The 14,991-nt window shown below is 56.4% G+C and overlaps 1 protein-coding gene across 1 annotated transcript in view; it reads left to right on the forward strand.

The window, feature by feature from the left end:
• The window catches only part of EFCC1 (EF-hand and coiled-coil domain containing 1), a 32,289-nt gene extending 17,570 nt beyond the window's left edge, over positions 1–14,719 (forward strand). Inside the window, exons 3-8 of the mRNA XM_060111147.1 lie at positions 5,184–5,341; positions 8,197–8,365; positions 9,482–9,623; positions 11,404–11,544; positions 13,713–13,782; positions 14,583–14,719. Coding sequence (XP_059967130.1) covers positions 5,184–5,341; positions 8,197–8,365; positions 9,482–9,623; positions 11,404–11,544; positions 13,713–13,782; positions 14,583–14,719 — 817 coding nt within the window. The remainder of the gene's footprint in view (positions 1–5,183; positions 5,342–8,196; positions 8,366–9,481; positions 9,624–11,403; positions 11,545–13,712; positions 13,783–14,582) is intronic.
• The last annotated feature ends 272 nt before the right edge of the window (positions 14,720–14,991 follow it).

Genomic DNA, 14,991 nt, shown 5'->3' on the forward strand with positions numbered 1-14,991 from the left:
AACTAGCTCGGGATGGGTACACCCTGCAGCTCGAAGGATCTGCGTGCTCTCAACAAGTTTCCCCAGCTCTGGACGTCAGTTTTCTCATCTGTGAAATGGCAGGAATGAGAATAGGTTTTTCTTAGGGCTGCTGGGAGGAATAGATGAGTTTTTTCATTAAAACACTCAGAGCGTACATACTATCTATAAAATAAATAGGTAAGCAACAAGGACCTACTGTAGAGCACAGGGAACTCTACTCAGTATCTTGTAATAACCTATGCAGGAAAAGAATCTGAAAAAGAATATGTGTGTGTATGTATATACATACACGTACACACAAGTATAACTGAATCACTTTGCGGTACACTTGAAACTAACATAACGTAAATTAACTATACTTCAATTTTTAAAAATTAAATCTGTATATATAAGGGAAAAAAACACTCAGAGCAGCGTCTGGCACACAGTAAGGTGCTGGCCGTGGTCATCACATGCAAGGACCTAGAGGGCAACGCGCCGGGGGGTCCGTGGGTCGGGCTCTGTCATGCCCAGGGGGCATCAGCAGCCATGAGCTGGAGGGCTGGGCCGGGTCAGACCGTGAAGGACCCTCGAGGTTGTGTTAAGGACACCGGCGTTCTTTCTCTTGGCCACAGAGAGCCACTGAAGCATTTTGCAGGGAAGATGGACGGGGTCAGAGCTGACCTCTGCTCCCTTTGGCAGCCAGAGTAGAGTGGGGACTGGAGGGCAGAAGTGGAGGTGGGCAGGGGGACTTCTCGCCACCTGTGGGACCCTCTTGAACAAAATATATCCTTTCCTGCTCCGGATCTTAGCCTCGTCACTTGCGGAAACTAGCTTGGGGAGCGGATGGAATATGGGGGGATCTGAACTTCTCTGGTCGGCCATGGGAAGACACAGTAGGCTTTAGAGCAGCGTCAGGGCTGTTTTCCAGATAATGGCCATGACAGCAAGTGCTGATGACCTGGGGGTGGGTGGAAAGAGACACATACTTATCAGGTTACAGGGTCCTCTCTGTGACTTTGGGGCTGGAGCATTCAAAGAAGCTGGAGCTGCAAGTCAGGGGGGCCATAGCACTCAGCCCACCCAGGGTGGGGGGCACAGGTGACCTCCACCTGCCCCCAGGTCACTCCATCTCCTCCCCAGAGCCAACCCCAGGGATCTCGTTCTTATGGGAAACCCTCATTAAACCACTGGGCCCTGTGGTCCAGCCCCAGGGCCAAGAGCTGTCAGATTTCTAAGGCCGGACTATTCCAACAAAGCCTTTCACAAACTACTGCAGTGAGGGTTTGCAGTCAGTCAATCAAGAAATATTACACAGGGCTTCCATGCTGGCGCAGTGGTAGAGAGTCCGCCTGCCGGTGCAGGGGACACGGGTTCATGCCCCGGTCCGGGAAGATCCCACATGCCATGGAGCAGCTGGGCCCATGAGCCGTGGCCGCTGAACCTGCGCGTCCGGAGCCTGTGCTCCACAACGGGAGAGGCCAGAACAGTGAGAGGCCCGTGTACCACAAAAAAAAAAAAAAGAAATATTACACAGACGTGTCCTCTTAGCCTGAACCACTCTCAAGTGGCCTTTTGCAGGTCAAAAGCAGGAAAAGTCAGCAATTCCATCTGGGTCAGCCTAACACATGCTTCCACCACCTGTAGTATGAAGCTCAGTGGGGCCTGTGAAGCAGGGAGTGGGCCGTGGGGAGGTCGGGCTGGGCAGGGCGTGGACCCGGGTCCGGATCACCGTCCTGCCCCCAACACCTCTGTGACATAATCTTTTCGTCCTCTGAGAAACAGCAACCTCAGAGCCCAGGGATGACAGTTGCCCAGAATAGCACACCAAGGCCCAGCCCAGAGCAGGGTGCCAGGTCAGGGCCAGCTCACCTGTTCTCCGGTCCGCTCTGCGAGCCCGCCACCCTGGCCCTGCTGCCCCCGTCTGTCCCCAAACACCTGCCACCTCTCTTCCTCCGCCCAGGCCTCTTTCATGCTGCTCAAGCCCAGGTCCTGCCTCCTTCAGGCCGCCCGCCCCGCTCTGCAGACCCAGCGGCCTCCTTGTCTGGGGGAGGTCCAGCCCTGCGTCCAGCGGGCACGGCCCTGAAGAGTGAGGGCTGTCTGTGTCCTCCCTGCCTGATGGTCCCGTGTCTCCACCCAGAGGACCACTGAGAGCAGGGACTGCGCCCCTCTCCCCGCCCACCCCCGCCTGCACGGACCCAGGCATTGTACGTGCCACAGAATAGCATGTATACTGCAGCCCTCTGCCCAGCATCATTGCTGCAGCCCCCCTGGACTAGGGCCTGCATATGACCTCCAGGTGGCCAAACTCAATGGACACTCTTTGGGTGGCCAAGTGGGTGACGGCGCTTTACACGGGGACGGGGGGGAGCAGGAGAGGCAGATGGAGGAAGGAGGCGGGGTGGAGATGCCTGTGGGACATCCAGGTGGAGATGCCAAGGCAGCAGCTGCGCTGGGGAGCTCACAGGGAAACCAGATCTGAGAAGCCAGAGCTAGAGGCAGATTTGGAAGCCACTGGTGCTTGAAGCCACAGCACTGGCTGAGACCTTACAGAGGGAGTGCACACGAAGAAGAGAAGAGGTCCTCGGGTGGTGCCCGAGGGCCGCGGGGGTTAGGGGCCAGGAGGAACTAGCAGAGCAGACAAGAAAGGGTGCAGCGGAGGTTGAGCGTCTCCCGGAAGCCGAGGGAAGGAGGCGTCCAGTGGGGGAGCGGTGTGGGGCCGCCCTGCCTCTGCAGGCCCGGCCGTGGGGCGGTGCCGGCCGACAAGACGGGAGCACAGCAGGCAGAGCCGCGGGTGGAGGAGCCCGCGGCGGGAGGGTGGCTGCGTCTGTGTCAAGGTGGAGGTATTACAGCTCGCCTGTGTGACACGCGAACGACCCTGCAGACTGACCCAGCAGAGAGGGGGGCAGCGATACAGGCCGTTAGAGACCAGCTGCTGGACGAGCGTAACACCCCACTCTGTTTCTCCGCAGCCCCGCTGCACTTGGAAAATTCCAAAGTGTGTCCTCATCCGTCCCACCCTCCGAACTCCGTCCTCGCTGGCTTCCTCTTCCCCACTTCGTTGCATGTGACCTGTGGTCACCTAACGAGGACAGCAGCTGGTCTGGGCCATTCCAAGCTTGCCTTGCAAGCTTCCCCTGCACCTGGCGGGGCCAGAGACGCGGGCCTGGAGCCAGGGGCCAGAGTGTAAACCCAGCTCCTCCACTTCCAAGCTGTGCGGCTTGAGCCAGTTACTCTGGCAAAATGGAGGGCATGATGGTACCTACCTCGCGGGGTTGTTGTGAGGAAATGTTCAAAGCCCTAGAACAGTGCCTGGCACCTAGCGAGCATGCTGAGACATTTACTGTTGTGTTGACGCAGGAAGTAGCTCTTGGACACGGCTTCTGAGACGCCAGTGGCTGCGGGGATGCAGGCAGGGGAGGCCCAGCTTCTGCTAGGAAACTCTGAATAAGGGCTGTCCCCCCATCTCATTTTGCTTGTTGAAGCCCTTAAATAATTTAGGGAAAAAATTAATTCCTCACAGTGGGAAGACTTAGACATTGCCTAGTCTGACTCTATTCAAAATTCCACCCATTGAAGTCCCTTACCTGCTTACATACCTCCTCTGCTGGGAAGCTCACCACCTCCCAACGCAGCCCATTCCATTCTTGGTCAGCAGTCCTTGTGAGAAAGTTTTTCCTCAAAGGGAGCTAAACCTGCCTTCTTCTGACTCTCTCTCGTCTATGCTCCCCCTCCCCTTCATCCTGGTCAAGCACTGCCCCCTGGGGCCACATAAACGCTACTTGCCTCCTCCCCTGAGTCTTGGAGACAGGGACCCTATACCCCTGTGTCTTCTCTTCTTTTGGCTGTGGTCTGAGCCTCTGGAATTGAGAGGGACTGTCACCTGCCCAGTTAGACCTCAAATGATATGACCTAAGCTCTAATCACACGGTTTCTCTTTGAACCAAGAATCCCCATCCAGGGGGGTCTCACACTGATTACCGCCAAGCACCTTCCCATTCGCAGCTTGCACTGGGGGAGCCTGAAAGCAGGACTTTATCAGTCAGAGTTACTGGCTCATAAAACACAAAAGGTTAGGCTTAGCTCTAGCTTCAGGCAGAGCCTGATCCAGCAACTCTAATAATGTTACCAAGGATCCCTTCCTATTGCCGCCATTGTTAGGCTCTATCCGTAGCCCCCAGCGTCTCCAGGTGGCCCCCTAAGAGTCACAGGTGGCTGTCACATCTCCCCACGGCACACCTACTCGGTTGGGGAGAGGCTGCCTCTGTTTCGGGGTTATTGCCCGAGCCTACAGCTCCTTGCATCTCATTGGCTACCTGTGCAGCCCTTAGCCAATCATGGTGGCTGGGGGTGGGATTATGCTGATTTGTGTGCTACGCCCTCCTCTGAGCAGGTGAGCAGCCTGTGCCTGGGGGTGGGGACAATCGGGGAGCTGTCACCCCTGGGGAGGGGGTGCTGGATGGCCCCGAGCAGCGGATGGCTCACCCTGGGCCTCATGTGCAACCTTGCAGACCCCCACTTGTTTGGCTCAGCAGATGGTCCTCTGGGTGGTGAGTTCACCTGACCAACCCTGGGCGCCCACACCTGCTCAGGCTCTCTGTAGCGCCTTCTCCCCGTGTCCCAGTTACTCCGGGACAGCTGCCGTGGTCCCCCTGACTGGCACGCGGCCAAAGGAGCTCCTGGCCAAGCCAACGGCTTCCGGGTCCCTGCCCTCTCGCACAGGCCCGACCACAAGAACCCAATCAGAGCTGGGAGGACCTCAGAGCCGTCGGCTCCAGTGACCCACCTGCAAAATGGAGCCCAAGTCCCACTGCCGGTTCCTCTTGGCAGCGCTGCGGTTGGAATCAAGGACCCCTGCCCGGCCCTCCTGGATGCAGACGCTCCTCAGAAGATTTTGCCTTTAGTCTCATTGGCTAAAATTCAGCTACAAGCCTACGTCTTAGCTGCAAGGGAGGCTGGGTGAATATCCACCAGGGAAGGCTGACGCGGCCATACTGGCCACTGGGTAGGGTGCCAATGGGGTCAGCCACAGAGACCACACAGGGGCTTCTGCAGGCATGTCACAGACAGCTTAGCTGTGCAGAGCAAGGAGTGGGGAAGGGCGGGCCCATACCCCACGCTCTCCCGCAGGAAACTGGCGGAGCCCCCTCCCTCCCAACACCTGTGTCTTCCCACACCCACAGGTCAGAGGACAGACACCTCCCAACCTCACCACGAGCCAGCCCAGAGCCACAAGCCAAGAGTGGTGAACCTGAGGATGGTAGGACCAGAGGCCCAGACCTCCCTCCAGAGGGAGCCTGGGGCTCCGACAGCAGCTCGGGGAGCAGACCCCTGCACGAAGGTTTGTCTCGCACACCCAGGCTTGCTGCCAGCTCACGGCTGACCAGGCTGTGCCCCAGCCCTGCTCCCAGGGTCCTGTCTGAGCTGATGCTACAATCTGGCTTCCAGACAGAACCCCATCCCCTACCTGCTGAGGCTGGGCATCCCCAGCCCCCAACCCCCCTACACCCGGGCCTGAGAGCAGACAGCCAGTGGGCAAGGGTGGGATCCAGGGAGGCAGGTTCTGGCTCAGCATGGGAGAATATGTCTCTTGTCAATCCCGTGTAGGGGTGGGTCAGGCCAGGGAGCTGGGGTGGAGTAAGCTCCCCATCATAAGAGGTGTGTAAGTAGGGCTGGACGGTCACCCCTCAAGAAGAGCACAGAGACACCCATCGTCTGAAGAACCTGGGTCTGGTGGCTGTGGAGCATCAGGAGGAAAGGAGAGAAAAGCTGTCTGAGCCAGTGCCCCAGGGCTCTCAGGGCTCTACCAGCTCAGCTGCAGGCAGGAGTGGACGGGCTGCTGGGTGCCATCCCTCCCACCCGACATCAGGGCCCCTCCTGCCCCTGCCTCGGGCATTGGGACGAGTGTGACAATAATGACACCACACACACACACACACAAACACACACACACAAACACACACACACAAACACACACACAAACGCACACACAGAAACACACACACGCACACACACAAACACACACACAAACGCACACACACACAAACGCACACACACACACAAACGCACACACACAAACACACACAAACGCACACACACACACAAACGCGCACACACAAACGCACACACACACACAAACACACACACACAAACACACACACACAAACGCACACACACACACAAACGCACACACACAAACGCTCACACACAAACGCACACAAACGCACACACACACAAACGCACACACACAAACACACACACAAACGCACACACAAACACACACACACAAACGCACACACACAAACACACACACAAACGCACACACACAAACACACACACACAAACGCACACATCATCATCATCATCAGGAAACTCCCACAACGAAAAACAAATCGTCAATATTGGAAATACACATAATCAAAAAGTCATGGACCAGTCCCCTCAAACCTGTTCTCTTGGGTCTGGGACACTTTTTTTTTTTTTTTTTTTCTTTTTGCGGTATGCGGGCCTCTCACTGTTGTGGCCTCTCCCGTTGCGGAGCACAGGCTCCGGATGCGCAGGCCCAGCGGCCATGGCTCACGGGCCCAGCCGCTCCGCGGCATATGGGATCCTCCCAGATCGGGGCACAAACCCGTATCCCCTGCATCGGCAGGCGGACTCTCAACCACTGCGCCACCAGGGAGGCCCCTGGGACACTTTTTATTGAGACAAAACAGAATGGCCCTGAGCCCACCCAGCTGGGTGTCCAAAATCAGGCGACCTGAGTCAGTGGTTCCCAAACCTGCCAGCCGGCCAGGATCACCCAGGAGCCTCATGAAATGCAGGTGCCCAGGGACTTCCCTGGTGGCACAGTGGTTTAAGAATCCGCCTGCCAATGCAGGGGACACGGGTTCGAGCCCCAGTCCGGGAAGATCCCACATGCCGCAGAGCAACGAAGCCCGTGCACGACAGCTACTGAAGCCTGTGCGCCTAGAGCCCGTGCTCCGCAACAAGAGAAGCCACCGCAATGAGAAGCCCGTGCACAGCAACGAAGAGTAGCCCCTGCTTACCGCAACTAGAGAAACCCCGCGTGCAGCAACAAAGACCCAACGCAGCCAAAAATTAAAAATAAATAATTTGTTTAAAAAAAAAGAAAGAAAGAAAGAAAGAAATACAGGTGTTGGAGCCCACCCCCAAGCTGCTGCGTGTGATCCTCTGGGGGCGGGGAGGTGGAGGATTCCACAGCCGTGCCCATCAGGACACTGTCCGGGAGTGTCAGGCCATTCGGCCTGAACCGGCTCTACTTAAAGGGAACTTGCTGCTTCACATAATTCACTTAAAAGCCCAAGAGGGTCAGCAGACGCCATCCCTCCCGGCCTCACCTGCCATCCTGTGCATGGGCTCCCCTCACGCTGACAAAGGGGCCCCCAGCAGCTCAGACCCACGCCCTCCAGACCCCGGGCTGGAAGAACGGTGGTGTCACCCTTCTCTGGAAGTTTGAGTCAAGTTTTGGCCCGACTCTCCCTGGCTACGCTGGATCCCTGGCCCTGCCTGCACCAGTCATGCGGCTGGGTGGTCTGTGCTCTGACCGGCCAGGCTGGACTCACATGTCCCCGAAGCCAGGGTGGAGTGGAGGTACCCCTGGAGACGGGGCCTGACGCCGGGCAGCCGGACCCCAGTTAGGCACGACATAACCCGGGGTTTCCGACGCTCATTCCGCCTGGAGCGCACCAAGAGGCATGGCCACGTCGGGGATCACATTGAGTCACACGTGTGACACCCCTCCCTGCACATCCCTGGGCGTTGGAGGCATGCAGTCCCTGAGAGTTGAAGATCGGTTCACTGGGTGCCCGTGCCCTGCAGAGCCCCGGCCCAGCCCGAGAGAGGGTCTTGGCCCCCTTAGCTGAGATCACCGTGTCCTCAGTGGGAAGTAACACGCCCGTTGAGGGCACAGATGGGCCCTGGCCTCCCAGCAGAGAAGAGAGGAAGGCTCATCGCTCCCAGTGTCCCCGTGTGAAACCCAGGGAGGGGGTCCCGGGCCAGGCACTCGGGAGGGGGCCGCACGGCACAGGCCAAGGGGGTGGGAGAGCCACTGTCTGGCGGAAGGGGTGAGGGACCGGCAGGGGAGATGGCACCAGGGCCTCTCTCCCCTCCCCCCCTCCCCCCCCCCCCCCCAGAGAGCTGCCTGCTTCCCCCCGCTCTGTCCCTTACCTGCAGCCCGTGCTTCTCCAGCAGCGGACGAGCAGCTGTTCCGCTCGGTCGAGGGCCAGGCCGCCTCTGACGAGGAGGACGACCATGAGAAGTGGCAAGAGGACCAGGGGCCACCGGCTGAGGTCAAGGCCCTGCTGGCCGGCCTCTCCAGCTGCGGGAGTGGGTGCGTGTGCCGGTGAGGACGCCCGGGACCGGGCACCAGGGTGCCGGGCTCTCACAGTCGTCCCGGAAGCGCAGGACGGCCCCTCCGTGCAGTGACAGACCTTGAACGTGGGAGGCTGACCCCCAATTCACATCCAGGCTCGGTCACCTCCCTGCCCTCTGACACTCTGTGCCCTCATCTGTTGGGGGAGGGGAGAAGACGGCCCCCGGCATGGGCGAGGGTGAAATGAGATGAACCAAGGCACAGTTCCTGGTGGTTTAATTCCCACTGAGTCTCACCCCCTTGGCCACGGTCCTAGGACCTGCCCCGAAGCTCTAGTGGGACCCTCAACACATCAGTCCCTTTCTTAACCCACTGCTCCCGACACCTGGGGCGCCTTGGCCAAGTAGCCCAACTTCTGAGCCTCAGTCTTCCTGTCTGTCAGATGGGACAGTAACACCTGTCTGGCAGAGGTTTTGTGAGGATTCTCCATCGAGGATGTAAAATGCCCCACGGGTGCCTGATCCCAGCGGGTACTCCACTGGGGGGCGGCCTTAACTTTTTAAATTATATCGTAAAGTTCAGTTGATCTTCCAGGGTCATTGTTATCACCAACCCATTAAGTCAACAAACATATACTAAGCACCTACTCTGTGCCAAACAAATTTGGGGGCACCGGGAAAACAGCACTAACCAAGACAGGCCCTCTGCCCTACAGCCTCTGTTCCAGTGAGTGGGGACAGGCGTGAGGGAGAGGTGGGGCAGGGGCAGGACATGCTGGGAGAGCCTCTGGAAGGTGCTGTTTGAGCAGAGCCCTGAAGGAAATGAGGGAAAAGCATTCCAGGCAGAGGGAACAGCAAGTGCAAAGGCCCAGAGGCATGTAGGAGGGGCCATAAGGAGCCTGTGGTGGCTGAAGCAGAATGAGTGAAGGTGGGTGGGAGGGAGGTCGGGAGGTCACGGGGCAGAGTGGGCGAGGCCTCTGGCTTTTGCTGTGATGAGATGAGGAGCCGCGGGGGTGGGTGAGCAGGGGGTGCCATAGCCCCGCTTAGCTTTCAGGGGAGACAGACTTGGTAATAACACCCCCCCTCCCAGGCTGGAGCAGACTCTGGAAAGCAGCTCCCTCAGTGCTGGCACTCTCTTTCGCTGCAGGTGTGACGACCAGACAGCCAAGAAGCTCATGACCTACTTCACCCACTTTGGCAGTGCCGACCATGTCCGTGCCCTGGGGGAGCTGGAGCAGCTGGGGACGCAGGGCTGCAGTGGGAAGACCCTGGGGACACCAGGGGAGGAGGTCAGCTGAGTCCCACAGGCTGAGAGCTGGACCAATGCTAGAGTCTCTCACAGGCGGAAGAACTGAGGGATCTCAGCCAAGTGCTGTGCCCCATTCACAGATGCACAAACAAAGACTCAGAGAGAAGATGATTTAGATCTAATGAAGAATATTTTGGTTGCAAGTTAAGGGATACATCTCAGATTAGCTCGAGTGAAAAACAGGAATTTTTAGAATACGGAGCTGGGAGAACAGTTTCAAAAGAACAGCTAAGATGAGCTTCAGGCACTTCAGCTTCCTAACATGGATCCAGGGAGGCAGATTGCCTCCACCTATCTGCTCTGTATTTTTCTGGGTGCTGACCTCACTTTCCCCTACTTCAGAGGGGCTTGCTCCATGTGGCGGGGGGAGGGAAGGTAGGACCACAGGCAGCTCTAGGCTCCCATCAGCCCACTGAAGAAACGCCAGGGGAACAATAACAGCCCAGTACATTAAATCTCAGGGAAGAACTCCCGTGGTCCAGGCTCAGTCATGTGCCCATGCCAGGGCCAATCCCTGTGGTAGGCGGGCAGGGTCCCATGACCGGCAGCTCCATCAAAGTCAGATGAAATGGAAGAGGGACACTTCCCTCAAGGGAAGTTAGTGAGTTTGTTGTGGAGGAGAAGGGTGGTGCCGGGCGACACCAAGAGAGGTGTCTCCATCTCAACAAGACCACTAAGCATTTTTTTTCTCATCTGTCTACACCATGGCAACTTCCCTGTTCCATAGTAATCAAACATGGAATGCTATGGCAAGTTATTATTTCACTAAGCCCTCTAGCACAATGCACTTTTGCAAACTGATTTTGATAAAAAGAGTTTTATATTTATATACCTGAGATTCTAAATCCATAGTTTTGTTTTCTTTTGTTTTTTCAACGTATCTGTGATCTGATACAGTTCCAAAGGGCACAGCGACCACTCCTTTCTAATTAAATCTCAGACAGGCGGCTGGGGAGCTCAGTTACTGAGACCCACAGACGATGTTCCCAGGCCTCCTCTCTCCTGCCCGAAGCTAAGCGTCCAATGCCTTCAGCTGCTTCTCTTTCCCTCCATCGGTGCTAAGAGAGGGGGCTGCCTCACCCCTGCCATCCCTGCTTTGGAAGGCAGGTGGCCATGCAACATTTTGCGACCCCCCAGCATCCACCCTCTGGTATTTTGATGGGATCAACAGCGTCAGTGCCCCCTGGCCAGGGGTGGGCCAGTGACTGTGGCTGGGCCAGTCGGGCCCCTCTCCTGGGGCTCTCTGTCCCGAGTGCGGGGGGAATGGCTGGAGAGTGTTCTCAGCTGCAGCACCCGGACAAGAGGCTCGAGATGTGTCCGCTGCCTCATCCTGAGGCTCTCCGGCTTCCAGTCCATTCTGGGAACAAGGCACTAGCCTGCCAGTGAATCCCCTTTCTGTTCAAACTAGCCAGATCGGTGTGTTGCTTGCAGCCAAAAAACTTTAAAAAGTAAAAGCAGATGGATAGAGAAGAGAAGGGAGGAGGGAGTCCTTCCACCAGAAAAGGAGGGATGTGTATCCTTACATCAGCCTGACTCACTGTGTGGCCTTAGGCCCGGCACTCAGCTTCTCTGGGCCTCGGTGCCATCCCTGGGGAGACGGTGGGGCTTCTATGTGCCTGACCACCTGGCAGGCTTGGGGGGCCAGATGAGATGACCTCTGTGAAAGGGTCAAGGCAGGCCATGGGCCCCGCCTGGGGATGCCACTGTGAGTATGGGGCAGAGGGCAGCAGGGCGGGGGCTGAGCCCGTTGGTCCCCACAGGCAGAGCTGCAGCAGAAGGTGGACGAGAATGAGCACCTGAGGCTGGAGCTGCAGATGGTGGAGACAGAGAGGGTGCGGCTGTCCCTGCTGGAGGAGAAGCTGGAGGACGTGCTGCAGCTCCTACAGAGGCTCCGGGACCTGGTAGGCTCACGGGAGCTGGCACAGCCAGGGAAGGGGAGGAGCTTGGGGTGTGGGGCTGGGGAGCCCGGCCTGTGTCGGGGACTGGCTCTGAGCTTTCCCCACGTGGGCAGGCGTCATCTCTACTTCCAGATGTAGAAAGAGCTCAGGGAAGCTAATCCAAAAAAAGGGGAGGCTCTCTAATTCATTTTATGAAGCGAATATAACTTTGATCTCAAAACCAGAGGACAATAAATATAATAAGAAAGGAAAATGATAAGCTAATGTCTTATTTAAATATGGATGCAAAAATATTAAATAGCCTATTAGTAAACCAAATCTGGCAGTGTTTAAAGAAATGCAATATGACTAAACTGGATTTATCCCAGGAATTCAAAGATGATTCAAGATCAAACATCTATTAACACAGTACACCACACTGCAGATTACAAGGAGAAAAACCACGTGTTCATCTCAATAGAGGAACAGTCAGTAACAGCTCCTCTTATTATAAAACCTCTTGGCAAGTTAAGAACAGGAGGAATCGTCCTTAATCAGATTAGGAGTCTCAGCCAACTACCTCTCACAAGCCTCACACTTATTAGTGAAATGTTAGAAGGAATCCTTCTAAAAATCAGAATCAAGACAAGCATGCCTGTCATCACTGCTTGTGCCACGTAGAGGTTCTAGCCAATGCAGTAAGACAACAAGAAAAAAGGATGTGGGCTTCCCTGAGGGCGCAGGGGTTAAGAATCCACCTGCCAATGCAGGGGCCACGGGTTCGAGGCCTGGTCTGGGAAGATCCCACATGCCACGGAGCAACTAAGCCCGTGCGCCACAACTACTGAGCCTGAAAGCCACAACTACTAAGCCCACATGCTGCAGTTACTGAAGCCTATGCACCTAGAGCCCGCGCACCGCAATGAAGAGCAGCCCCCGCTCACCACAGCTAGAGAAAGCCCGCACAAAGCAATGAAGACCCGACGCAGCCACAAATAAATAAATAAATACATACATACATACATAAATAAATAAAAAGGATGTAAGGACTAGAAAGGAAGAAACAGTGATTAGTAATTATGTATCACATTTATCCACATAGAATACTGAAGAGAATCTAAAGGCAAATTATTGTGATTCTTTGGCAAGGTGCCCAATTTTTAAAAAAATCATAAGACAGAAATCAATATTTCTAAATAGCATCAGCAAACCATTTCAAATTTTTTCTTAAGAGACACTAACTTAGCCAGGATTGCACAGCCACTATGAGCTAGAAGTAGGATGTGAACACAGGTCTTCAGGGTTTGAAGTGGGCTCTGCCTGCACTTCAGGCTGCCCAGGATGTAGGGGCTATCAAGGCCCAGCCTGATGTGACACAGCCTGGGAGAGTGGCAAGTGGCAGCCCCGCACCTGTGGGCTGTGAGAGTAGTGGTTCCCAGCACAGCTCTGGGCCATGGAGCCTGTGGGCAAATGCTGGTTCTTCCATCTCCCAGCTGGGTGGCTTTGGGCAGATTTCTCATTTTCTCAGCATTGCTTTTTTTTTTTTTAATTTATTTATTTATTTTTGGCTGTGTTGGGTCTTTGTTGCTGCACGCAGGCTTTCTCTAGTTGCAGTGAGCAGGGGCTACTCTTTGTTGTGGTGCACGGGCTTCTCATTGCGGTGGCTTCTTTAGTTGCGGAGCATGGGCTCTCGGCACGCAGGCTCAGTAGTTGTGGCTCGCGGGCTCTACAGCACAGGCTCAGTAGTTGTGCCACACGGGCTTAGTTGCTCCGCGGCATGTGGGATCTTCACGGACCAGAGCTCGAACACGTGTCCCCTGCGTTGGCAGGCAGATTCTTAACCACTGCGCCACCAGGAAAGTCCCCAGAATTGCTTTTTTCACTGCTTAAAATGAGAATAAAATAAGCTCTTTCAAGGATTAAAGGAGCTGATGCATCAAGAGGCTCTCTGTTCACAGTCTTTTCCCAAGTGCCTACTTGGGCACAAGGACAGTAATCTGTAAGCACGTGATCTCTGAAGAAATAGGTCCTGCATGCTGCTCCATCACCCACCTAGAGTCTGGGCAGTGTGGCCACCCTAGGGGTGGGGGCCAGGGAGGGACCATGGGCAGCGGGACTCTATCTGCCACAGGGAGCCACACAGAAGCTCGAAAGGGCCACCAAGTGCCACCCGCCCTCCATTTCTTTTTAAGAACATATCGAAAAGAGCCCTGGGGAAGATTTTGCTGAGCACACTGGACGCTTGCAGGGACCCTGCACATGGTAGGTGAGCCCCCGACCCCATCTTCCAGAGCCTGGCTGCAGCTGGAGGGCATCCTGACCTAGCACCTCTGTCCTAAGTGTCTGGGCTAAAAAATGCCACCTCATTCCTGCCCTGCCCACCTGCAAAGGGTACATTCAGGAACAGGCTTCGGGAAGCTGAAGGTGCTATTTGACAAGAGCAGGGAGCACACACCCCAGGGAAAAGGCCAAACAGAAGCCAGTGTGGCCAGACCCCAAGGGAGCCAGGCAGTTCCCTGTGGGCAGTTTAGACTCACCCACAGTCCTGGGCTTACTGTGGAGGAAGGGCTGTTATCATACCCATTCCACAGATGGGAAGATGGAGGCACAGAGAGGCCAAGGGCCAGCCGTGCCAAAACCTCAGGTCTCTCCCTTAAGTACTAGGCCATGTGGCCCCGTTGTTTAGACAAAGTTCAGAGCAGCAGAATTTCATCAGTTCCAGCTTATGCCCAATGAAATCAGGAGGAGCAAGGCCGGCTCCTGCCCGCCAGGGCCTCACAGGCTGGCGGGGAGACAGACGGGTGATGAGCATTTGCTCACTGGCCTCACTGGGCACCGCTGGGCAGGGCTCAGGTATGTCCAGTGCCCTGAAAGGTCCCTGGCACCAAGGAGGAGGTCAGAAACTGTGCATCAGAAGGTCCCTTCCCCAGGGTCCTCGGTGGGAGGGGAGCAAGGGGGGGACAGCTGAACAGGGCCGGGGAGGGCCCAGGGAGGAGGCGGAGCAGCTCTGTGGGCCAGAATGAGCAGACTGACCCGCCCTGCTGCCCACTGTTTCTTTTCAGAGGGGACGTCTGGCCCCTCAGCCACGCTGGATGCCCTGCACCGAGCTCTGGCTGGCTGTGAGCTCCTGCGTAGAGAGCCCTTGGCACCAGCCTCTGCAGCTCCAGCACTCAGCAACTCCCTCCTCATCTCCTGCTGAGGTTGCTAGCCCGTCTGTGGGCCCCCTGGGCAGCCTGGCCACCATCAGACCAGCCTCGAGGAACAGACTGGCCACCAGCACATCCTCAGAACCCTGGAGGTGCAGGCTCCTTCTGAGACTGGCCCAGGTTCAGAGCCCGGCAGCCATCTCTTCCTTGGGTTCCTCCCAGATTCCCTTGCAGCCCCTGCATTCCTGCTGCCAGGGTCCACACTGCCCTACGGCTGCTGGATCAGCCTGTACCTGCTGCAGTCTCCCCTGCCCTTGGAGTGGAG

The sequence above is a fragment of the Mesoplodon densirostris genome, chromosome 10, assembly GCF_025265405.1.
Source record: "Mesoplodon densirostris isolate mMesDen1 chromosome 10, mMesDen1 primary haplotype, whole genome shotgun sequence".
Taxonomy (NCBI): Eukaryota; Metazoa; Chordata; class Mammalia; order Artiodactyla; family Ziphiidae; genus Mesoplodon; species Mesoplodon densirostris.